General features: G+C 40.3%; 1 protein-coding gene across 1 annotated transcript in view; it reads right to left on the bottom strand.

The window, feature by feature from the left end:
• The window catches only part of DEG2 (DEGP protease 2), a 77,179-nt gene that overhangs the window by 37,340 nt on the left and 13,328 nt on the right, over positions 1-26,511 (bottom strand). Inside the window, exons 4-6 of the mRNA XM_088976725.1 lie at positions 14,704-14,777; positions 14,517-14,580; positions 13,323-13,367 (exon numbers count right to left, since the gene is read on the bottom strand). Of these exons, the coding sequence (XP_088832851.1) occupies positions 13,323-13,367; positions 14,517-14,580; positions 14,704-14,777 (183 nt within the window). The remainder of the gene's footprint in view (positions 1-13,322; positions 13,368-14,516; positions 14,581-14,703; positions 14,778-26,511) is intronic.

Below are 26,511 nucleotides of genomic sequence, written 5' to 3'. Positions count from 1 at the left end.
AATTATGATTTAGTATAAAATTTATTAAATTTATTCTGATTTATATATCAAATGAAGAATATGATTTATTATAAAATTTAATAAACATTTTCTGATTTTAATAAATATTTTTAAAAAATACTAACTAGTTAATATTTTATGTTTTATATTATAAAGTAATTAATTATTCTTTTGTTTTTATATTTTGTTAATTCTTTTTTATAGATATTTTATTTGAAATATTAAATAGAAATTATTAATGGAATAATCTTTATTAATATACTGTATTATATTAATATAATATACTAATATATTATATTTTTAATGTACATTAATCGACATCCTGTCAACATTAGTCGACATCTTGTCGGCTTAATAGGAAAAACTGTAATTTTTTTGGTTATTTGGACCGATTTGGTCGACATTTCCAAATATAGGAAATGTCAACCGACATAATGTAATTTTTATATTACTATCCATTTTCATGTTGGTGAGCCTCGACATCGACATATGTCGGGCGACATTTGGCGACATTTGAAACCATGTCTTAACCTAAGTAGCATGATAATCATCATGATCACAAATACGAACCAACATATCCTGTTTAAGTAGGTATGGCAGCAAGAATCGTGCCTATTATGCTCTGCCGGAGACCATATTGTTTGTTAAAGAATGAGCTAAATATATCTTCAGCTTATAACAACCTAGTCCTTGTCAGTGCAATGATTGCTTTTTATTCTACATGGCAATGTCATTGGAGTTTACTCTTATCTCTCACCAATTGATGCTACCCCTAAATTCTCTCTAATGCACTTATTTCAACTATTATCTCTCCCAGTTTTTACCACTCATTTATTTCATTTTCATCTCTGCTGCACACCTTTTATGGATATGTTGTTTCTTGATCCATAAAATGAGTGTGGTGGAGAAGGGGATGTTGGCATGGACATGTGGTAGAACTAAGATGGATAAAATTTAATATTCAAGTAAATATTGTCAACATTTTGCAGAGGATCATTCATCTCCATTCTCTGCCTGCTTTACTAACATTTTCAGTGATAGTGCTTTTAGAAGTTTGAAAAGTTATGACTAATTAATCTGATTCCTTAAGTTCATGTTTTAATATATCAAATATGAAAGTTGTGGCATATCATCTTCCAGAAACATACAGATAGAATGAGAAATATCCTGTAGAGTTTGCCTTAGTACAAGGCACATCCTGCCTATACCATTCTTAGCCAATTAAGGGGTGCTCTATAGTGTGGATATTCCATCGATCAGTTGATTTTGGAACACAACACACCCATTGAATGTTCTTTTGAGGGTGTGGCATGTTTTAAAATTATCTATAGATGGTTCTAACCACAAATTTTCTGTCCACGGTAAAATACCATGGTTCTGTTCACACAACCGTGGATTGAATTTATTATATACCATCTTAACAATAAAGATGGTGTTTGCAGATAACACAACCACACCACATTACAGAACACCTCATGGGGTGCACCGTGGTTCAAACCATGTCATTCCAACCATACCACAGCGGGGCATAGGAGATTCAATCACACTACTGTACCAAACGTTTCCCTAATCAGCTATGGCTCTTTGGCTGATACTGACCTAGTGGAACAAGATGTTCCCTCTGGTTACCAGAGATCTAGCCTCATTTTAAAATGTCTAAATAGAATTTTTTTTTATTTTTTGGGATGGTGGAGGTATTTTGGTCATCTTGTTACTTTTCTTCCATTCTAGTTGGCGTCATAGTTAGGCTATGTATGAATTTTCAATTATGGTATAAATATTATCAGAAGTAGTTTTCTTTGGTTTGAAGTTTACCAGTGGTATTTTAAAAGTGCAAGATGCAAGAAAAGCACAAAGAAGTTCAAGCACCCTAGTCACAAGGCGACCCATGCATCTTTTTGAAGCAAGCTCAATTTAGAAAAAAAAAAAACAGTAATACATCTGTTATAGTTTATGCTGTCAGTCCTAGAGTGTTGTCAGCTTGTTTACTGCTTTTTTTATTATTGTTTTATTAGGGTGTGCCGCCAGGGGCAAGCTTGTAAATCCTCATATTTTATTTTTCATCTCATTAATATAAATATAAGGCTGGGCACCTCCAGCCTACGGTTTTGGCACCCAAACAGCCGCTCTCTCTTCCTCTTCCTCTTCCTCTTCCTCTTCTCTCTTCTTCTTCCTTTCTTCTCTTCTTCCTTGAAGAAAACATGCTATCAGAGAATACTTCTGGGCAATAGGAGGACTCTTCTCTGGGTTATTCCTTGGTCGTAACACCAAGGAAACCCTAGTTGGTGACAGCCAATGCTGTGAAGGCTGTGTTATGGTTATGTTCACCTTCATACAGGTGCTGTGTAGGGGGTTGTGTACTCCCTTGTGACAGTGGTGTTCCATTCTAGGAGGCAGATTTGTGTGTGCTTTGTGCCCTACGTGTGTTGGATAGTAGAAATAGGGTGGAGATTTATTTCTGTGTACATCAGTGGCTCTTCTTGAACTGTAAAACCTCCCTAATATGGTAACTGATGATTCAGCTTCATCTGGGGTTACATCAACCCGTGGTACAGTTGGTATGAATGCTGAGAATATTATTTTCCCAATGCCAATCACCCCTTTGAATGGTTTGAACTACCTAGAGTGGGCTAAAGGTGTAAAACTATATGTTACAGTTAGGGGAAAACTTGGATACATAAATGGGAGAGTAAAAGAACCTAAAGACGGGACAGCTGAACATGATAGGTGGGATCAGGAGAACAGTATGGTGAATTGGTGATGTCTTGGCTACTTGCAGCCATGAAACCAGGTGTAAAGAAGAATTTTATATGAGCAGAGACTGCAAATGAGATATGGGAACAAGCTAAAGCTACCTGCTCTGAGCAAAGACACTATGCCAAGATTTATCAGTTACAGGCTGAATCCTCAACCTATAAACAGGGTGACCGCAGTTTGTCAGCATATTATTCAGCCCTTACTTCTGTTTGGAAGGAGTTGGATCACTATCAAACTATAGAATGGAAGAATAATGATGATGCCAAAGCTTATAAGAAGTTGGTATCTCAACAGCGGGTCTTTGCTTTCCTGTTGGGATTGAATCCTATGTATGAACCTTGTGTTCTTTCCTGAGAGAGAGAGAGATGAGAGAGAAAAAAGAAGAGAGAGAGGTTCGATTAAGAACCAAAGACAAGGGCTGGAGGCTACCAGCTTGTTATTTATATTCTTGTAAAATAATAAGATCAGAAATTACAAGAATGCCCCTGGCGGCAATTCCTTATAATAAACAAATAACAAAAAAGAAAAAAAAAAAGAAAACTAGCTGACAGAACCTAGGCTGACAGCATACTAACAGCAAACCAATAAATAAGTTTCACAACACTCCCCCTCAAGTTGGGTTGTATATGTCTATCATGCCCAACTTGTCACACAACTCATAGTGCCACGAGTATGGAAGTCCTTTTGTGAGGACATCAGCAAGTTGTTCATTGGAGTTGACATAAGGGATGCAAATTTCCCTTTTTTTCAATTTTTCCCTTATGAAGTGTTTGTCCACTTCAATGTGCTTGGTCCTCTCATGTAGGACAGGATTGTTGGCGATGTTAATGGCTGCCTTATTGTCACAATAAAGAGACATAGGATTATGAGCAGCAACTCCAAGCTCCCCTAGAAGATTTTTTAGCCAAAGAACTTCAGCCACCCCATGTGCCATAGCTTTATACTCCGCTTCAGCACATGACCTTGCTACCACACTTTGTTTCTTGCTTTTCCAGGTAACTAGGTTTCCTCCCACAAATGTGCAATACCCACTTGTGGACTTTCTATCATCCACAGCACCTGCCCAATCAGCATCTGTAAAGACTTCCACCTTTAGATGATTATGCTTACTGAATAGTAGACATGTTCCTAAATACTTTTTTAAGTATCTAAGAACTCTCTATGCTGCCTCCAAATGAGGTTTCTTAAGAGAGTGCATGAATTGGCTCAGGACCCCAACTAATAGGCAATGTTTGGACAAGTCATGGACAAATAAATTAACTTCCCTACTAACCTTTGGAACTGTTTTACATCTTTCAGAGGTTCACCATCACAGTTACCCAATTTATGATCAACATTCATAGGAGTATCTGTTGGTCTTGCACCTAACTTGCTTGTGTCTTATAATAGATCAAGAGTGTACTTCCTTTGAGAAATGAAGATACCCCTTTTTGAGCGGGCAACTTCAATTCCAAGAAAATACTTTAGAGGACCTAGATCTTTCACTTCAAATTTAGATGCAAGGAATTGTTTCAACTGTTGTATTTCTGAACTCCAATTTCCTGTGATGATGATATCATCCACATACACTATCAAAGCAGCAACATGTTCCTGACATCTATTTACAAAGAGTGTGTAACCGAACTGACATTGCTTGAACCCTACTTGTTGAACTGCCATATGAAACTTACTGAACCAAGCCCTGGGAGATTGTTTCAAACCATAGAGAGACTTTCTTAGCTTACACACCTTATTCTCACTTCCCTTGGCATAGAATCTCAGGGGTTGAACCATGTACACCTCCTCCTCTAGGTCACCATTTAAAAAGGCATTCCTAATGTCTAGTTGATGCAATTCCCAAGATTAGCAGCTAATGATAGAAGAACTCAAATTGAGTTCAACTTAGCTACTGGAGCAAATGTCTCATCATAGTCAACTCCGTACACTTGAGTGTACCCCTTAGCTACTAATCTTGCTTTATACCTTTCAATTGTCCCGTCTGCCTTGTATTTAACTGCAAACACCCACTTACATCCCACTGAGTCTTTCCCCCTTGGAAGATCTACTATTATCAGTGCGGTGATGGAAGAGAAAAGAAGAGAAGAGAGAAGAGAGAGAAAAGATAAAGAGCAGAAGAGAGGAGAAAAGATTGAGAGTCAAAAAGCTTGCTAGTGGCGCCAGCTATTTTGTTATATATACTAGGGTGACAACAACTAAAATAATAAAAGGGTAAAAGTACAATAGTACCCCTGTGGTACTATACTTGGGAAAATAAAAGCTTTCAACACTCCCCCTTAGGTTGGGACATAGATGTCAATCATGCCCAACTTGTCACATAAATCATGATGTTGTGAGTGGTGTAGCCCTTTTGTAAAGATGTCTACAAGTTGATCCTCAGAGCTCATGTAAGGAGTACACACTTCCCCTGTGACAACTTTCTCTTTGTAAAGTGTTTGTTGACTTCGATGTGCTTAGCTCTATCATGCAGCACTGGATTAGTAGCAATGTTTATGGCTGCTTTGTTATCACAGGATAGGGTCATAGGTTTGTTCACTGAAAACCCAATTCACTCAACAGATTCTTTAGCCACATAATTTCAGCCACTCCATGAGCCATTGCTCGATATTCAGCATCAGCACTAGATCTAGCTACTACATTTTGCTTTTTGCTTCTCCAGGTAACTAGATTTCCTCCTATGAAGGTACAATAGCCACTAGTTGACTTTCTGTCATTTAGGGATCCTGTCCAATCTGCATCAGTGTACACTTCAACTTTCAAATGTTCGTGCTTTTGAAACAACAAACCAGCACCTGGGAACTTCTTAAGATATCTAAGAACCCTTTCTGCTGCTTCAAGGTGAGTGATCTTGGGAGCATGCATGAATTGGATAAGAACACCAACTGCATAAGCAATGTCGCGCCGGGTCATAGAAAGATATAACAATCTTCCTATAAGTCTCTGAAACTGTTTCACATCCTAGATAGGTTCACCTTGGCAATCACCTAATTTGTGGTTTGGATCAATTGGGGAATCAACTGGCTTCACTCCCAATTTTCTAGTATCCTGGAGTAGATCTAGGACATCCTTTGGGAAATGAAGATACCCTTTTGTGAGCGAGCAACTTCAATTCCAAGGAATTATCTTGGAGGACCTAGATCCTTTACTTCAAACTATGTAGCAAGAAAAAATCCAATCGCTAGTGATAATAATATCATCAGCATATACTATTAGAGCAGCAATTTTTCCTTCCCCTCTTTTCACAAACAATGTGTGATCAGATTGACATTGCTTGTATCATTTCTACTAAACCGATGCATGGAACCTGCTGAACCAGGCTCTCGGTGATTGATTCAGCCCGTACAATGACTTCTTCAACCTGCACACTTTCTGTTCATTGCCTCGAGCCCGAAAACCAGGGGGTTGTACCATGTAAACTTCCTCTTCAAGGTCACTATTCAGGAATGCATTCTTGATATCAAGCTGATGTAGATCCCAGTCAAGATTAGCTGCAAGGGAGAACAGGACTCTAATGGAGTTCATCTTGGCAACGGGTGCAAAAGTCTCTGCATAATCAACTCCATACACTTGTGTAAACCCCTTTGCCACTAAATGAGTGTTCACAGTCAAACATAGGGCTAATGGTTGCAAATGAGAGGGAGCAGCAGATTGCATTAGCTGCAGCAGGAGGTATTAATGTAGGAAAGAAAAATGATCCCAAGAAAACTGGTGACAAGGACAAGTTGTTGTGTACTCACTGTCGGTGCTCAAGACACACTCGTGACACACGCTCGGAGCTCATTGGGAAACCAAAGTGGGCTATAAAAAAGGAAGAGCAAGGTAAAATGCAAGGTCAGAAGAAGTATAGTGCAGCAAATATGGCAGCTCAAGATTCTTAGTCTACCGGTAACTGGATGCTACACAGAAACATTCCACGAGTTCTGACCCTAAGGAGGATATCATGAACTCCTTCCGTAATGATCTGGAATTGTATGGTAGGGCCTTACATCAGATGGACAACTCAATTACTGGTACCCCTTCTACTTCATTTGCATTTACATCAGGTAGTGCGGCCTCTGCCTTCCATGTTTCCATTAATACTAATTCCCCCTGGATTATTGATTCAAGGGCCTCAAAATCCACATGACCGGTAAGCCAAACCTTTTCCAATCTTGTAGTTTGTTGTCTGGGAGAGATAAGGTGAGGCTTGCAGATGGATCATTCTCATCCATTGCAGGTCAGGGATCAATATCTCTTTCCCATGACCTCAACCTTAATAATGTGTTCCATGTACCTAAACTTCCTATCAATTTTCTTTCCATTAGTAGTATCACAAATTTCTTAAACTATAGTGTAACATTTTTCCCTGGTTCATGTATTTTTCAGGATCTAACTTCTGCGAGGACGATTGATAGAGGAAGCTTAGTAGATGGTCTCTGTACTCTCGACAACAAGGCTGGTTTCTCGGTGTCATCTTCAGTTGGGTCATCTTCAGAGTCATGTAGTCAATTGGGTCAGCCCAATAAGAGTCAAGTTCTTTTGTGGCATAATCGTCTAGGTCATGTGTCCTTTGGAATACTATAGTGTTTGTTTCCATTTTTATTTAAGTCATGTTCGGTGTCAGATTTTCAGTGTCAAACGTGTCAATTGAGCAAACAATGTAGAACAACTTTTCATTCAAGCAATGAAAGAGCAAATTTCCCTTTCCATATTGTGCATTCTGATGTCTGGGGGGCTACTACTATAACTTCGGAGGGTTGATATAGATACTTTATCACACTGATCAACGACTTTTCTCGTTATACATGGATATTTTCTATGCATACCAGAGACAAAGTCCCAAAGATTACAAGGGATTTCCAAAGGATGGTGTTCACACAATTTCATGTTGAGATTCAGATTTTTTCAATCGGATAATGCAAAAGAATATTTTCATGGTGAACTTAATGAATTTTTTGCTTCCCATGGAACCCTTCACAGGAGTTCATGTGCAATAACACCACAAAAAAATGGTGTTGCTGAAAGAAAGAATTTAACATTCTTGAAGTAGCACAAGGCATAATGTTGCATATGAATGTGCCGAAACATTTCTGGGTAGATGTTGTTCTTGCTACTGCATATGTCATCAATCGCATGCCCTCTAGAGTATTGAACTACAAGTCCCCCCATCCAGTTGTTGTTTCCTCGGTCCCCTCTGTTTTTTGTCCCTATGAGAGTGTTTGGTTGTCATGCCTTTGTCCATGATTTGTCTCCTTTTCGTGGGAAGTTGGACCCTTGGTCTATTCCATGTATCTTTCTTGGGTACCCCTCCTCTCAAAAAGGGCACTAGTGTTTTGATCCTGTTGGTCATAAGTACTTTGTCTGTCTCTATGGATGTTTCCTTCTTCGAGTCTGAACCATTCTACCATGCTTCTCCTCAGGAGGAAAAGCAGGTTCGCCAAGTCTCTCTCCCCTCTATTCCGGATCCAGCTCTATTTCGTGGCTTTCTGCATACATGTCGTAGAGACCAACAGTGTTCTAAAGATGTAGAGCTACCAGATACTATGCAATTGATGCCATCAGACTCCCGGGAGGTTAGTCCCGATGTGCTAGGCACTCTTATCCCTGTTGATTCCCCTGTTCCCATTTCGGTTGTGGATAATCTTGACATCCTGATTGCTCATAGAAAGGGAGTCAGATCGTGTACTACCAAACACCCCATTACCCACTATGTATCTTATGACCATATTTCCCCCTCTCATCGTGCATTCTTATCTGCTATTGATAGTATTCCCATACCCAAAAATGTGGCAGAGGCTCCAACTTATCCTAAATGGACAAATGCTATGAAGGAGGAGATTAATGCCCTCCAATGCCCTCCATAAGAATCACACTTGGGAGTTAGTGGATCTTCCAAAGGGAAAGACCCTGTGGGATGTAAGTGGGTGTTTACAGTAAAACACAAGGTTAATGGAACAATAGAAAGATACAAAGCAAGGCTGGTAACAAAAGGGTACACCCAAGTTTATGGTATTGATTATGATGAGACATTTGCCCCTGTAGAAAAGATGAATTCAAATCGATTTTTGTTATCATTGGCTGCAAACCTTGACTAGGAACTGCATCAACTTGATGTAAAAAATGCTTTCTTAAATGATGATCTAGAGGACGAGGAGGTTTATAATGTTCAGCCACCAGGCTTCTATGCAAAAGGAAGTGAGAATAAGGTGTGCAAGTTGAGAAAATTTCTCTACGGCCTAAAACAATCTCCTAGAGCATGGTTCAACAGATTCCATACGGCAGTTCAGCAGGTAAGATTCAAACAATGTCAATCTTATCACACTCTCATTGTTAAAAGATGTCACGAACAAGTTGCAATGTTGATAGTGTATGTGGATGATATCATCATTATAGGGAACTAGAGCTCTAAAATACAAAGGTTGAAGGAGTTCTTGGCCTCCCAATTTGAGGTGAAAGATCTAGGTCCCCTAAAGTACTTCCTTGGGATTGAGGTTGCCCGCTCAAAAGGGGGTATCTTCATCTCTCAAAGGAAGTACATCCTAGATCTGATACAAGACACAGGCAAGCTAGGTGCAAAACCAGCTGACACCCCTATGGATGTTGGTCATAAATTGGATGGTTGTGATGGTGAACCTCTAAAGGATGTGAAACAGTTTCAAAGACTAGTGAGAAGATTGCTTTACTTGTCCATGACACGCCCGGACATAGCTTATCCGGTTGGTGTTCTAAGTCGGTTTGTGCATTCTCCTAATTCTCCTAAGACACCACACATGGAGGCTGCAGAATGAATCTTAGATACCTAAACAAGTATCCAGGAGCTGGCTTTCTATTTCATAAGCACAACCATCTGAAAGTGGAAGTCTATACAAATGCTGATTGGACAGGTGTTGTGGATGACAGGAAATCTACAAGTGGGTACTGCACTTCCGTGGGAGGAAATCTAGTGACATGGAGGAGTAAAAAACAAAATGTGGTTGCAAGATCTAATGTTGAAGCTGAGTATAGGGCTATGGCACATGAAGTGACTGAAGCACTTTGGTCGAAGAATTTACTAGGAGAGCTTGGGTTCCCAGTTAATAGCCCCATGTCTCTCTACAATGATAATAAGGTAGCTATAAACATTGCTACTAATCTGTCCTACACGATAAGACAAAACACATTGAAGTGGACAAGCACTTCATAAGAGAAAAAGTAGAAAAGGGTGAAATTTGCACTCCTTATGTTAACTCCAAGGAGAAGTTGGCTGATGTTCTCACAAAGGGACTTCCATACTTGCAACATAATGAGCTATGTGACAAGTTGGGCATGATAGATATATTCAGCCCAACTTGAGGGGAGTGTTGTTAGAATGATTTGCCAATTGTTTCTGCTGTTATAGTTTATGCTGTCAGTCTTAGAGTGTTGTCAGCTTGTTTACTGCTTTTTTTATTATTGTTTTATTAGGGTGTGCCACTAGGGGCAAGCTTGCAATTCCTTATCTTTTATTTTTCATCTCATTAATATAAATAGAAGGTTGGGGGCCACAAGCCTAATTTTTTGGCTCCCAAACAGCCGCTCTCTCTTCCTCTTCTCTTCCTCTTCTCTTCCTCTTCTCTTCCTTCTTCTCTCTTCTTCTTCCTTTCTTCTCTTCTTCCTTGAAGAAAACAAAATGCTTTAAAAAGTCTATTGACTCAAATTAAAATACATAAGCACAACATTTAAAATATATTCAAAGTGAAAATGTCGAAGTGAAAGCAAATGTATGTGGATTGTATTTGTACCAAAGTGCTTCAAGCACTCAAAAATCCAAACATGTGAAACTTCCAATGTGTTTATGTCTCCTGATTGTTTACTTCAAGTAGCTAGTGTGATGTTCCTAATCCTAGGGGATTGGCCCTCCACCTCCATAAAGGCCTCTTGAGGCAAGCCCAAACAAGTTCATGTGGGGATTTTGGGCACCATCCCCAACCTAAACTTTTGGCCAATACATTGCAAAACTCACTAAAGTGTAAGAAAATGAAAGAAGAGAGGAAAATAAGAAGAAGAATGAGGGGAAAAAGAAGAGAAGACGTTCGAATAAGTGGGATAAGTTATTGTTAACACCACAAAAAGAACAATTTATATTTAGATCAAAAATTACAAGAATGCCTTTAACTAGGCACTTGAACTCCTGCCCAACTGCACATTCTCAACACTCCCCCTCAAGATAAACATGGATATCTACCATGCCCAGCTTGGTTTCTATGGAGCTTGAGCTTGTGAACTCCCTTGGTGAGACAATCAGCAAGTTGATATTCTGACTTCATAAAGGTAAGAATATTTCTCCACTGGCTATTCTTCCTCTAATGAAGTGTCTATCCACCTCAATGTGCTTTGTGCGATCATGTTGGAAAGGATTATTGGCAATGTTTATGGCTGCTTAGTTATCACAATACAATCTCATTGGAACATCAGCTTGCACCCCAATCTCTATCAACAAGGTCTTCAGCCATAGTAACTTTGATACACCATGAATAATAACTTTGTATTCAGCTTCTATATTAGATCGATCCACAACAGATTGTTTTTTACTCTTCCAATATACAACTTTACCTCCACCAATGCGCAATAACCAGAGGCTGATCTCCTAGCATCTACAGAACCTGCCCAATCTGTATCAATATAAGTTTCAACCTTGAGATGTCAATGGTTGGAGACTAGCATTTCTTTGCCCGGACATCCTTTCAAGTAGGCAAGAATCATATTCATAGCCTGCATATGTGAAGTTGTGTTGTGGGTTTATGCATATACTAACTCACCACTTTTAATGCATAGGAAGTAGGATATATCAGGCCTAGTCAAACACAAGTAGATAAGTCGACCAACAAGTCTCTAATAAACACCTTTATCTAGCAAAATGCCCCCATCATCAATATTCAACTTATAAGAACATGCCTCCTACTTTCCTCACCTATGTGTTTCGGCATCTTTTGTACGCTGCCAAATCATTGTCCCCATTAAGTCAATCTCTTGCCAAATAGATTTCAGCATAGAGTAGTACATTGCCAATGGTTTCTCCCCCTATTGAAGATTGATTACATCATTCTTCAATTCATACACCCTGGCCATATTCAGTTTCTAGGAGTATGGCTCCGCAACACTATCCTAAATCTCCTTTGCAAAGTTCATCTATAGGTAATGATGATTGATGTGGGGTTGCATGGAATTCACCAACCAACCTATGACGGTAGTAGTTCCCCTGCATCCACTTCTCATAGGAGGGATCATCCTCCTTAGGTTGCTTCTTACTACCTGAAATATAACCCCACTTTCCACTACTACAGAATCTATTCTCACTGACTGTGGCCAAGACAAGTAAGTTAGTTTCATAAAGTTTCACAATTGTCACAACCAAAAGAGGATCTACAAGTGCTCCCGGACCCAGTTCAGATTCAGAGTTTGCTTAATCTCTGTTCTGAAGTCTTCCATTAAGTCAAAACTTCAAGTGAAGGTTTTCAAATAGTAGACAGGGATAACTAGGTTAACAAGATCCCAAAACTGACCTGAACAGCTCCAAAATCTAGGGTTGTGCACAATCCTGCAACCCAAAAGAAACCTGAAAACTTCAGCCGCTTCTCAAGGGTACAACAGAATTCTGTCCAGCTTGGATCAATCTCAATGGTAGTCAAAAAAACTTCCCTTTAAGCCCTAAGTACCTGATTGAAAACACTTCCAGGACCCTTGACTTATTTCTCTCCAGTTGACTAGAGTTTCAGGTAAAACTCCAAGTAGCAGTCTTGGGCACCAATATGAAAGTATATTTCTCCAGCAACCCTCTACCAACTAAGCCACATGTGTATCACCAACTCAGTTCCCCATACACACTGTGTATGGGATTAAAGAAAGAAAGAAGAAAAGGTTGGACTGCTCTGATACCAAGGAGAAAAATAACCAACAATGTGTGTTGAGTTTATTCAAGAAAATACAGCAAGAAGAAAAGAAAAGATCACAGCAAGAAGAAGAGAAGAAGGTGGGAGAAAGAGGAATAAGAAGAAGAGAGGATCATACAGTTCTCTCTAGCCCCTAATTAGCTTAATTAAAACCGATTAGAGACAAATAATGAGTAACTTGCATGAATACCCTTGACAGAGTGGTTGCCTATAAACTTTAAGAAAAAAGGTTAACAGGCCCATAAACACACAAAAAAAACGTATTAAAATAAGACTGAAATAAACTAAGGCCCATCTGGCCCAATATTTCTAAATATTAAAGGCTAATCTAATATGCAATCATGGTTGGAAGCAAGGTTCAAAGTATCAACACGTATTGGCCCGTATCGGCTGGAACGTATCGTTCTGGGACCTCCTTGATACGCCCCTACAGTGGGTGTATTGGGGTTCTGACCGGTTCAGAGGGTGGAGGAGCCTTAAACCGACCCCCCTGAACTTGTTTTGAAAAAAAATAAACAAATAAATAACAGTATCGATATCGCCCAATACGCCCCTATCGGCATATTGGGTGTATCGATATTTTGAACCTTGGTTGGAAGTTGGTACCCCACCAAGCTTGGCAACTTTGATAGGAATCATAGGTAAAAGCACAATTATCATTCTTACTATTAAAAAGGATACCTTAGCCGCATATTTGGTGTCATCTCCCCTTCTCTTCACTTTTACCTGAAATCGTGGAAAAGATTATATAGTTCATCAAGACCAAATGACAAAATAATCAGCTTACAAAGGAAAATTGCCATGCAGTAACTTCATCAAGACCAAAATCACTTGTCAAAAGAAATCAAGTAAAGAAAAAAGTAAAGAAAAAACCAACAAATGACCTTTAAATGATCAAAAGATAGACTAGTTCCTCAAATCAATAAAGGGGGCATCAGGTTTTTAACATGGGCACACAGCCTGTTGGTTATTTACCTACCATAACATTTTGACAAACAGAAGGCATCAGGTGGAGATTTATCTACCTTCAGACTTAAAATCTTAAATAACAATCTATCTAATTGATTATTTATGGCGGTGAGCAGAAAAAGAAGGCACCACCAATAGACTGCGAACACATAGATACCACCATCACCACAACTCCCTCTACCTCTTTTTTTCAACCTCTATCTCTACCTCACCTGGTTCAACACAATTTGGACCCACCATCACTAATCAAAAAAAAGGGAACCCACCAAGTTGTATTCTTTGCTGCACCCTTCACTAGCCCTATTCATTGACGTCTCATCTGACTATGATTTTTCCATCTCTCTTTCTCCTTTCTGAATGTAGTCCTAACACAATCCTCTCCACAAGAAAAAAATAACCCAAGAGCTTTTCCCATTTGCACCTCATGATCTGCAATTTGCTCCAAGGGGAGTTTCTTACCTGCCTCATGAACTTCAACCATCAAAAGATCAATCTCTCAAAATTTCCATTCATTGGCCACAAGATTATCCCCTTAAAACTTCATCATCCACCTCCAACTCCTCCTCTCCAAGAAAATTAGGTGTGTTCTCTATTTAGGACAAGTGGCAATAAAGAATCGTCCTTCAAAGTAAGAAACTCATCAACAGATATCTTGCTTAATCCAAATAAGAATTATCAATGCTCCTTAGTCCTCACCTCCTGACTCCTCAGGAGTAGGCAAAGCAGCAAGTGAAAGGTTACCTTCTGTGGCCAATGACCCCTGGATTTTTCTCAATTAAAAACCCCATGTCTGCTTATGTGCCTTCCACAAAACTGAGCAGTCAGGCATGAGTCTCCAAATAGAAGAAATAAGAACACAGCCTCTTACCGCTGACTTGTACTTTTTTAGAAAATGTAGAGGCATACCTGTGTATCATGTTCAACACAATGAGCATTTGTCAGAAGCTTTCCATCCCCTATCATAAAAGCACTGCAAAAACAAGAGTATCTTAGCAAAGATCTACAGGAATGAAGAAAAGAAGAACCTAGAGCACAACAAGAAAGAAAGAGCATTCTTCAGGGACAACTAAAAGCAACAAAACACAAGACATACCTTCCTGTACTTGTATATTGTCTTTGTTTTTGCCAAGGAAGGGAATAATCAGGTGCCGTATGGGTGCAATAAACCTATACAAAAATTAAAGAGACAAAAGATAAAAATAAGTAAAAGAATGGAGCAGGAAACCAAAGAGCCAAATATGGAATTTTCTGAAATTTTCATGTATTTTTAGACAGTAGGGGTATTTGGGTCATTTACATTGACTATGGTTCCAGCCTAGTAGTTTGACTTGTCTATTGGTTGTATTTAAAATTTCTGCCATTGGTTAAGTAGCTTGGGGGTTATTTAGTTTCTTGTGATAGTGCCAAATATGAAATTTTTTTCCTAGTTCTAGTAGAACTGGCCGCCCCAATAGTGTCTGTCCATTATGTTTATGTGTGAAGTGCAAAAATGTGGAAATGATAACTGAATGAAGCTTATTATAGATCTTACAGCTTATTCTATTTGTGGTAAGTGATTCCCATGCTCTAGAGTGATTCTAGGTACCCTGTTCATCTGTTGAATGATTTCAGGTTTTCTATATCTTCTTTCTCTCTCTATTTTTTTCTTAATCATTCAAGAAGTCAGTAAAGTCATTGACAGCCATCTGATCAAATGGGAAGAGTGGGAAGGGTGACGATCAGATAGGCCTGTCAATGAAGCAATTATAATGTTCTAGAGTATCAAAGTTTTTGTGACCAGTGGGATCAAAATAGGGCGGGAGGCATCTATCAAGCACACTTCGTTAATGTGTACATAAGAGGATCCAATGTATAGAAGAGAGCACACATAGAGGTCATCTCCTTCATCCTGAAGAAGTGGCATTATAATTATTTTTTGGTGGAATTTCCCTTTACCTTTAATACAATACATCATTTTTATCTTGCCGCAAAAAAAAAAAAAAAGAATCTCATCAAAAGACATTTATTCAACACTCTCAAGGAATGGAATTGATCCATGTGAGTTTTATTTGTATTTTCGTCAAAAACATGAAAATTTCTCATCCTGGCCAATTTCACCTTTTTGTGTCAAACCATCCTTTATCCTTCCCATATTTGAAACCTCCTATACATTCTTGCATCTTTTCATCCATCCAAATATCATCCCAAAGTTCCATCTAGAACCCCAGGTTCTATGGATTTCAAGTTTTCCCAACATCCTAGAATTTTTGTCCTTTTTACAACATGTACAATTGTACTCCAACCATACAAAACTGGGTCACCATTTACATTTATTTGACTAACCCACAAACAAAATTTCAATGAAAATTTCCAACCCTGGAATTATTTTCACCAATTTGAAATTTTCAAAAATTTGGAACAAATTCTCAATTCAATTCATGCAATTAAGCTTTTTCCTTTATGAGCATTCGTGTGATTAAGCCTTTAGACCTTTTCTTATCAGCAACACAAAATAAAATTCATTAACATTAGAGAAGAGCAGTACAACAAGAAGTTGTGAAAAAAACAGACCAAGGGAACTAGTCCAACCCAAATTATTACAATTGAACCCAAAACATAGATTGCCTCTGAACCCCTTGCTTAGCTAAACTGTCTGCTAGACTGTTTGCAGATCTCCTAACCCAGTTAATTTGGATAGTTGTAAAGTTTAGAGATGTTGAAGAGAGAAAAAAAGAAGAAGAAGAAGAAGAAGAAAGAAGTGTTGAGAATGCTCGGTGTGGCACTGATCACACCAAGAGACTTTTCATTTCTTCTTCATAAGAAAAATCACAAAGGTGCCCTTGAATAGGCGCCCAAATACAAAAAAAAACACTGTTGAAGATTAATCAGTTTTATGATGTTTTTTATGAGTAAATGTTTTATGTTAGTTGTTAGATAGGAGGTGGGGACCACAGTAGTTATGTGAGTCCAAATTTTATTATGTTTTTGTGTCTTATATATGCTGTTTTATGTCTTGCCGCCACCCTATAAGGGCATAGTTGTCTTTGTACTACTCTATTATTTTTAATATAAATAATAAGTGAAGGGGCGGCCAGATTATTGCTCTCCTTTCTTTTCAACTTCTCTTCTTCTCTTCTTCTCCTTCTCTCTTCCTTCTTTCTTCAAGAAACTCCTTTTATTTCATATTTTTTAATTCAGCAAGCGTTCTACTAACACAAAAGGACAGAAATGCCCTCACACTCTTAACACTCCCCCTCAAGCTGAGCATAGATATTTATCATGCCCAGCTTGTTCAAATTGTTGTCGAGCTTTGATTTGGGAACACCTTTAGTAAGACAATCAGCCAACTGGTCTTTAGACCTCACATAAGGTAGAAAAGTCTCTCCACTGGCAACTCTCTCTAATGAAATGTCGATCAACCTCAATATTCTTTGTACGATCATGTTGAACAGGGTTGTGGGCTATGTTTATGGCAGCTTGATTGTCACAATATAATATCATTGGAGTATCAATTTGCACTCCCATTTTTGTCAACAAGTTCTTCAACCACAACAATTCTGAGAATCCATGTGCCATAGATTTGTACTCTACCTCTGCACTAGATCGAGCCACAACTGATTACTTCTTACTTCTCGAAGATACAACATTACTGTTAGATTACTTCTTACTTCTCCAAGATACAACATTACTGTTAGGTTGAAGGTTTTTTATGAATTGATGGTTCGGCTGATAAGAGTTCTTATTAGCCTATATTTGAGTTTAAGTTATTATGTATTGGGCCTGTGTTAATGGGCCTAAGTTTGTTTAGTGTTTTAAGTTGTCTGGGTGTCCCATCACTAATCAGGGGCATTCCAGTCTTTTCTGTAACATTGTACTATACAATAATATAAATAATAGTACTGTTGACTGGGTTATTCAGTTCGACAGTCTCAGTATTTCTTGGTCTTCTTCTCTCTTATGCTACTTCAACTACAGCACTTCAGCTTTCATGGTATTAGAGCATTGAGCACCTTCCTGGTTACAGCCAACGCCATCTCCTCTCTCCTGCTGTCTTTCTTCTTCTTTTTTTCATTTTGGTTGCTGTTGTGAAACCCTAGGGTTGCAGGAGAACAACACAAAGTTCGAACCTAGGGTTTCCCTTGGTTGTAGGGCACAAGGGAAGGAAGACCCAGAAGCTGATGTCCTACTAGACTGTTTCTAGTAGTTAGCAGCTATTCGACTGCTAAGAGAGGTCTGCATAGGACAGACCTAGTTGAGGACTGATTTCAGCAATCCTAGTATTGGCTGTAAAGAGAGTGCCCCTCCTTACGGTTGTAGTACTTGAAGTTCAAGTGGAGTCTGCATAGCACAATAGTGGAGAGCCCTTAGTTCCAGGTCGGTTACCAGCCCAGAACTCCTCACTTGCTGCTGCAACTGAACTGCCATCAGAACTGTGACAGTCTCGGCAAGTCTGAGACTGTGTTGAGAGCTATCAGAACCTGCTGTGAACACTTCGGCTAATCAGAACCTGCTCCAGAACTGATTCAGAACCTGCTGTGGTCACTTCGGCTAATCAGAACCTGCTCCAGAACTGGTTCAGAACCTTCAGAACTGCTTCGGCTAGTCTTAATCAGTGTCATCTACACAGAGGCTGCAGTCAAGATGTCTTCAATATCCGAAGAGATTTCTTCTAGGGATAACAGACCTGAGGCAAGGTCTTCCAATCTGGAAAACCCTAATCTGCACAGCTTGCAGATTACAAGTGTGCTGCTGGATGAATACAACTTCAGGGAGTGGCCAGTTTTCGCAATGCTGCTGAATACTTTGAAAAATCCTTGAACTTATTCATGGAAGATGCTGGCATATTACATCAGTCATCCTGTGCTAATACCCCCCAGCAGAATAGGGTTGCTGAGCGCAAGAATATACATCTATTAGAGACAGCTCGAGCCTTACTATTCCAGCACAAAGTCCCCAAGCAATACTGGTCTCAAGCTGTACTTACTGCATCATATCTGATAAATCGGATGCCATCTAAGGTGTTGGGTATGAAAACCCCTTTCTCTATTATGTCCCACTCTTCCAAACTTTCCCCTTCCTCCTCGGGTCTTTGGCTGTATATGTTTCATACATGTGAAGGATCCAAAAAAGACCAAACTGGATCCTGTATATGTTTCATACATGTGAAGGATCCAAAGAAGACCAAACTGGATCCTAAGGCTACAAAGGGAATATTCTTGGAGTACTCTCCTACACAAAAGGGTTACAAGTGTTATGACCCTGCCTCCAAAAGAAAATGTCACCAGAGATGTGGTCTTCTTTGAGTCTCAACCCTATTTTCAGTCTTCTCAGAATCCTCTTCAGGGAGAGACTAGTGGGATGGAAGAGGATTCTCATTCTCCCTCCTTTTTTGTTCCCCTATCTGCCCCATGTCTTCCATCCTCTTCTTCTACTCCTTGTTGTGGCATCCCGGGTCAACCCAGTGAGGCTCTCACTGTGCCGGTTACCTCTCCTGATGCTGCAAATGTTCCTAAAGGCTCTAGTAGGCAACAGAAAGAGATACTCACATACAACAGAAGAAAAAGGGGCCCCCAACCTCATGACAGCAACCAGTTGGACTCGGATCAATCTGTCTCTACAATCCAAGGTAATTCCAACTCACATACTTCTGATTTGGATCTTCCTATTGCTCTCCGTAAGCCTATCCGCTCTTGCACCACCCGGCACCCCATTGCTGATTTTGTTTCTTACTCACATTTATCTCCTGCCTATCACTCCTTTGTGTCTGCTCTTTCCTCTGTGTGTGTTCCTTCTAGGTACTCAGAGGTTGTGTCTGATCCAAGGTGGAAAGAAGCTATGAATGAAGAGATGAAAGCCCTAATGAAAGCAAGAACTTGAGAATTAGTGGATCTGCCAGAGGGGAAGAGCACTGTTGGGTGCAAGTGGGTATTTACTGTAAAGCACAGGGAGGACGGGTCCATTGAAAGGTACAAGGCCAGACATGTGGCAAAGGGGTTTACTCAAAAAGAATGGATTGACTACAAAGAAACCTTTGCTCCAGTAGCAAAGCTCAACACAATTCGGGTTCTATTGTCACTAGCAGCAAATTTTTCATGGGAACTTCATTAGTTGGATGTGAATAATGCCTTCCTAAATGGTGACCTTCATGAAGAGATATTTATGGAACCTCCACCAGGCTATGACTTTGGTAGAAAGGTGTGCAAACTGAGGAAAGCATTATATGGGTTTAAGCAATCTCCCCGTGCATGGTTTGAGAGGCTTTGTGGGGCCATGAAGAAAGTGGGGTACACTCAGAGTGGTGCAAACCATACCTTGTTCATAAGGAGACAGGATAACAAACTTACTACACTCATTGTTTATGAGGATGATATGGTAATTACCGGGAATGACTTGGAAGAGATAAAAAGACTAAAGGAGTTTCTAGCTTCGGAATTTGAGATCAAAGACTTGGGCCATTTGAGATATTTTCTTGGGATTGAAGTTGCTAGGTCAAGAGAGGGAATCTACATATGTTAGCAGAAGTATGTTCTTGACCTCCTAGAGGAAACAGGCATGATGGGGTGTAGGCCAGTAGATACTCCAATAGAACAGAATCATGACCTTTAGGAATCAGTAGGGGAGGACTATTGTGATAGAGAGATATACCAAAAATTGGTAGGGAAGCTAATATACTTATCCCTCACTCAGCCAGATATTGCTTATGTTGTGCATGTTGTCAGTCAGTTCATGCACTCTCCAAAGATCCCCCATATGAAAGCAGTTGAAAGGATTCTCAGGTACGTGAAGACTTGCCCAGGAAAGGGAATTCTATTCAGGAAAAACAATAGAATTGAAATTGAAGCTTATATTGGAGACAGAAAATCAACTTCAGGATATTGTACATTTGTGGGAGGGAACCTGGTCACATGGCACAGTAAGAAGCAGAATGTAGTTGCTAGATCAAGTGCGGAAGCAGAATATCGAGCTATGGCTCACGAGGTTGCTGAACTCGTATGGCTCAGGACCCTTCTTAATGAGCTTGGTATTAAAGCCGAGGGTCCTCTCAGACTGTATTGTGACAACAAGGCTGCCATCAACATTGCAAATAACCTTGTGCAACATGACAGGACAAAACATATTGAAATTGATCGACATTTTGTTAGAGAGAGAATAGTCTCGGGAGAACTCTGCATTCCTTACACTCCATCTGAGATGCAAATTGTAGATGTACTGACTAAAGGGTTGTCTGCAACAAAGTTCATGGACCTCCTTGGCAAGCTAAACATGATTAACATCCATGCTTAGCTTGAGGGGGAGTGTTAGGTTGAAGGTTTTTTATGTATTGATGGTTCGGCTGATAAGAGTTCTTATTAGCCTGTATTTGAGTTTAAGTTATTATATACTAGGCCTGTGTTAATGGGCCTAAGTTTGTTTAGTGTTTTAAGTTGCTTGGGTGTCCCATCACTAATCAGGGGTATTCCAGTCTTTTCTATAACATTGTACTATACAGTAATATAAATAATAGTATTGTCGACTGGGTTATTCAGTTCGACAGTCTCAGCATCTCTTGGTCTTCTTCTCTCTTCTGCTACTTCGACTATAGCACTTTAGCTTTCAATTACCACCCACCAAAGTACAATAGCCAGAAATAGACAGCCTATCATCAATAGAACTTGCCCAGTCAGCATAAGAATAGGCCTCTACCTTCAGATGCCCATGATTAGTATACAATATCCCCTTTCCCGGACATCCCTTCAAATAGGCAAATATTCTATTCACTGCTTGCATATAGATGATCTAGGCTTGTGCATGTATTGGTTGACAACACTCACGGCATATGATATATCTAGTCTAGTCAAACACAAGTAGAGAAGGCAACCAACAAGTCTCTGATACACACCTTTGTCAGCAAGAACATCTCCATCATCAACTCTCAGCTTATGACTGGGACCAATTGGAGTTTCAATCGGTTTACAATCCAATTTTCCTTCCTCCTGAAGCAAATCAAGGACATATTTCCTCTGAGAAATATAAATGCCCCTCCTTGACCTTGCTACCTCAATCCCTAGGAAATACCGGAGATTTCCGATATCCTTAATTTCGAATTCAGTTGACTAGAAGTTCAGGACTGTTATCAGTCTTGAACCCTAATGAATCTCAGGATCGAAGATAAGAAGAAAGAAAGAGGAGAGAAGAGAAAGAGGGAGGAGAAGCAGTAGAACACAAGGGTTGAAAGGAGGAGCAGAAGCTTAATTTTCTGCCGCCGCCACTTTAATTAATATTTATAGGTTATGCTTATTACATGGAAAGGGCAGATCTGCCCTTAGTCTTTACATAACAAATAGAGTAAAACAAAGACTGAAATAAATAACAACTGAAACAACTAAATGACCAATAGCTAACCCTAGGCAGACTAGAACATCTTCTACCCTACGAACACAGTGGGACCGTAGTTGTGGGGCCCACATCAGTGTTCTCTACACTTCCCCTCAAGTTGGGAATAAACGTTTATCATTCCCAAGTTGGATAGATTTGCCTCTAGCTTCTTCCGTGATACAGCTTTAGTGAGGATATCTGCTAGTTGCATATTGGAGGTGATGTATGGGAGACATCATTCTTGTGATGAGACCCTCTCTCGTACAAAGTGTCGATCAACTTCAATATGTTTAGTCTTGTCATGCTGCACTGGGTTGTGTGCTATATTAATAGCCGCTTGATTATCACAATACAGCATCAGAGGCTTCTCATACTCAACACCCAACTCCTCAAGTAGTGATCTCGGCCAAAGAATTTCAGCCACTCCATTAGCCATTGACCTGTACTCAGCTTCAGCACTGGATCGAGAGACAACACTTTGTTTCTTACTCCGCCAAGAAACCAGGTTACCTCCCACAAGAGCACAATATCCAGAGGTAGACCTTCTGTCATCAACACTCCCAGCCAAATCGGTATCCGTATAGACTTCCACCTTCATGTGGTCATTGTTCTTGAACAGTATACCTCTACCCGGGCATCTCTTCAAGTATGCTAGTATTCTTTCTGCTGCTAGAAGGTGCGTGGTTCTAGGAGAATGCATGTACTGACTGATAACACTAACGGCATAACTGATGTTTGTTCGGGTAAGGCATAGATATAGGAGCTTTCCCACTAACCGCTGGAACATAACTTTGTCCTCAAACAGCTCCCCACTCTCTGCATTAATCATGTGGTTCTGTTCAATGGGTGTATCTGCAGGTTTGACACCTAGCTTTCCAGTTTCAGCCAAGAGATCTAACACATATTTCCTCTGAGAGACAAAGATCCCCTGTTTAGATCTAGCAACCTCAATACCCAAAAAATACCATAGTATACCCAAATCTTTCACCTCAAACTCTTGATGAAGGAGCTGTTTGAGGGACTCAATCTCATGGTTGTCGTTTCCTGTGACCACAATATCATCAACATAAACTGCAAATAGTGTCAGTGACGACTCCAGCCTCTTGATGAATAGTGTATGATCTGACTGGGCCTGTACAAAACCGAACTTCCCAAGGGCTAGTCTGAATCTGTCGAACCAAGCTCTAGGTGACTGCTTCAAACCATACAATGCCTTATTGAGCCGACAAACTTTCTTACCTACCTCTGTATCATAGAATCCAGGAGGCAACTACATGTAGATCTCTTCCTGCAAGTCCCCATTCAGGAAAGCATTCTTAACATCCATTTGGTACAAAGGCCAAGTGTAGCTTGCTGCAAGAGATAATAGAACCTGAATGGTGGTCATCTTGGCTACCGGGGCAAATGTCTCCAAGTAATCTATACCATAAGTTTGAGTGAACCCCTTTGCAACTAGTCGAGCTTTGTACCTCTCAATGGAACCATCCGCATTATGCTTCACAGTAAATACCCACCTGCATCCAACTGGTTTCTTTCCTTTGGGAAAGTCAACTAGCTCCCAGCTATTATTTTTCAACAGGGCATCCATTTCAACTTGCACTGCACCTCTCCACTCCGGGACTGATAGGGCTTCTTGCACTGTTCTCGGAATAGGGACATCAGCAACAGAGGTGAGATAGGACCTGTAGGAGGGAGATAGGCGACCATAGGACAAAAACTGGGAGATGCAGTGGGCTGTAGATGTGGTGCAATGCCGTTTTCCTTTACGGAGGGCAATGGGAAGGTCAAGGTCATCTGCAGAGGGTGAGGTAGCAACAATGGAAGGAGTCTCTGTGGGCCCTGGGACTGTAATATCTGGACTTGGAGCCGCAGAAGAGATTGTAGCTGGTTGGGACTGCTGATGACCAGGATCAATCTACCTGCATCGCCTGTGATAGACTCTCAACTCCCGATCCCTTTGACCACCCTCGCTACTACAGCCCTCATCACTACAGCCCTCATCATCAAATGGAATAAGTAAAGGAACAGCCCCAAAGGTATTAACCCTGTCCTCACTACACTCCTCCTCCCCCTGAAGAAAAAGACCCAAATCTCCACACTCACTACTCTCCCTCTGAGGAGAGACCCGAGAATAGCAGGGTGTCTCCTCAAAGAAAGTGACATCCATGGATACGAACTTCTTCCCTGAGATGGGATCATAACAACAATAACCCTTTTGAGTTTGTGCATAACCATGAAAGATGCATTTGGAGGCCTTGGGTTGAAACTTGGAGTGATTGAGACCAAGAAGCTGAACAAAACAGGTACAACCAAATGTCTTGAGGGGAATAGTGAACAACTCCTCATTGGGGTATAAAAGAGAAAAATGAGGTTTCATATCAAGAACCCGAGAAGGAATCCGATTAATAAGATATGCCGTCGTAAAGATAGCATCACCCCAGAAGCGAATAGGGACGTTGGAGGTAAACATAATACTTCTAGCCACCTCCAAGATGTGTCTATTCTTCCTCTCTGCAACCCCATTCTGCTGAGGTGTATGAGGACACGTGCTCTGGTGGATAACCCCATGATTAAGGAGGTACGATGCCATGGCTTACCAAAGTATTCCTTTGCATTATCAGATCTAAGCACTTTTATCCTGACATCAAATTGTGTTAGGATCATTTGGTGGAAGTTTTGGGTCAGGACAGGCACCTCATCTCGTGATTGCATAAGATAAACCCATGAAAACCGGGTGTGGTCATCAACAGATAGCAAAAAATACCTGTACCCGCCCATAGAAGGATTGTGATATGGCCCCCAAACATCAGTATGCACAATATCAAAAGAACTATTACTCCTTTTATTACTCACTGAATAAGAGTTTCTACAATGTTTAGCCAACTCACAACTTTCACACTTCAACTGAGATGACTCAACAGACTCAAACAAAGTAGGAAACAGACTCTTCAAGGACCGAAAAGATAAATGACCCAATCGGTTATGCCACAACATAATCGGACTCACAACTTGAGAAACAAGTAACTTCTTATCCACTGACTCTTCCCGACGAGAACCTCCCCGAGCAGATAGATCCCATTCGTCTCACAGCCAGTCCCAATCACCTTCTTCGTCTCCATGTCCTGAAAAATACATCGGTCAGGAAAGAAAGTTACTGAGCAGTTCAATGTTTGGTAATGCTACTGACGGGAAGGAGGTTAGTATCCAGTTTAGGAACATGCAAGACAGAGGACAAGGATATAGTACCTGACAGTTTGATGTCACCCTTGCCAGAAATAGGGACTAGAGAACCATCAGCTATAGATACTTTATCCCTACCAGAAGATAAGTGATAAGTAGTAAACAAAGAGGGCAAGCTGGTCATATGGTCAGATGCACCTGAATCTATTACCCAACACGGTTCAGTAGTACTTGGAGCAGAGGCATGGTAGGCTGAGGCTCGAGTACCTGAGTGTGCAAAGGTCGATGTAGCCGGAGCTGATGATGACTGCGGTAACTGGGCTGAACTGCCAACTTCCTTCTCCAATTGTATTAGAGCTGCCCGAACTGCAACTAAGGTCTCTAATGGTGTGCCTCTTGTGCTAGATGAGGATACTGAATCAGTAGTCGTAGCCACATGAGCATTACTCCTTTTATTTCTCAACTTTGTCGGAACCAAATGTGGATGCAGCTTCCAACATGTTTCTTTTGTGTGTTTAGGTTTCTTGCAATGCTCACACACCATGTCCCTTTTATCTTCCTTCTTTCTGTACCTCTCTGAGTCACCCTCTGTTTTGGGTTTGACAGCTACCAAGGCAGGTGTAAGCGGCTGAGGTTGCATCATGACTTTCCTCCTGGTCTCTTCACTGTGCACTAAGGAGTATGCCTGAGAGAGGGTCACACTATCTCTGGTCAAGATCTGCTGCCTCACAATATCATATTTTGAATTCAGTCCTGCCAGAAACTCAAACACTCTGTTTGTCTCAATGTGCTTTCTATGTATCTGAGCATCTTTGGGACTCTCATGCCACAGGGATTGTAAGTTGGAGAAATAAACCGACACCGGTTTCTCTCCTTGTTTAAGGGCATTCACCTCACATTTCAACTCATATGCCCTGTGAGGTGAATGACTTCAGTTCAGCAATCCCAAAGATATCGTCCCCTGTGGTAACAATATCATCGACATATACTATTAACATAGTTATTCTTCCATTTGCTCTCCTAATAAACAGGGTATGGTCAACTTGTGATTGTGAGAATCCAATTTTTAAGACAGCTTTCCTGAATCTATCAAACCAAGCTTGAGGGGACTACTTAAAGCCATAAAGGGATTTCTTCAAACGACAAACCTTTCCTTCACTCCCAGGGATGTTCACTCCTGGAGGAAGTTCCATGAAAACTTCTTCCTAAAGGTCTCATTAAGGAAGGCGTTCTTAACATCCATTTGATACAAGGGCCAAGAATAGTGGGCAGCAAGACTAGGTGTACCCTGTTGCCACAAGTCGAGCTTTGTACCTTTCAATTGAGCCATCATCTTTATGCTTCACTGTGTAAACCCACTTGCATCCAACAGGAACTTTGCCTTTTC

This window comes from Nelumbo lutea, chromosome 3 (genome assembly GCF_056320005.1).
Source record: "Nelumbo lutea isolate HS-2025 chromosome 3, American lotus-T2T, whole genome shotgun sequence".
Classification (NCBI taxonomy): domain Eukaryota; kingdom Viridiplantae; phylum Streptophyta; class Magnoliopsida; order Proteales; family Nelumbonaceae; genus Nelumbo; species Nelumbo lutea.
The sequence above is the reverse complement of the archived record's forward strand: the minus strand, read 5'-3'. Positions and strand labels throughout refer to the sequence as shown.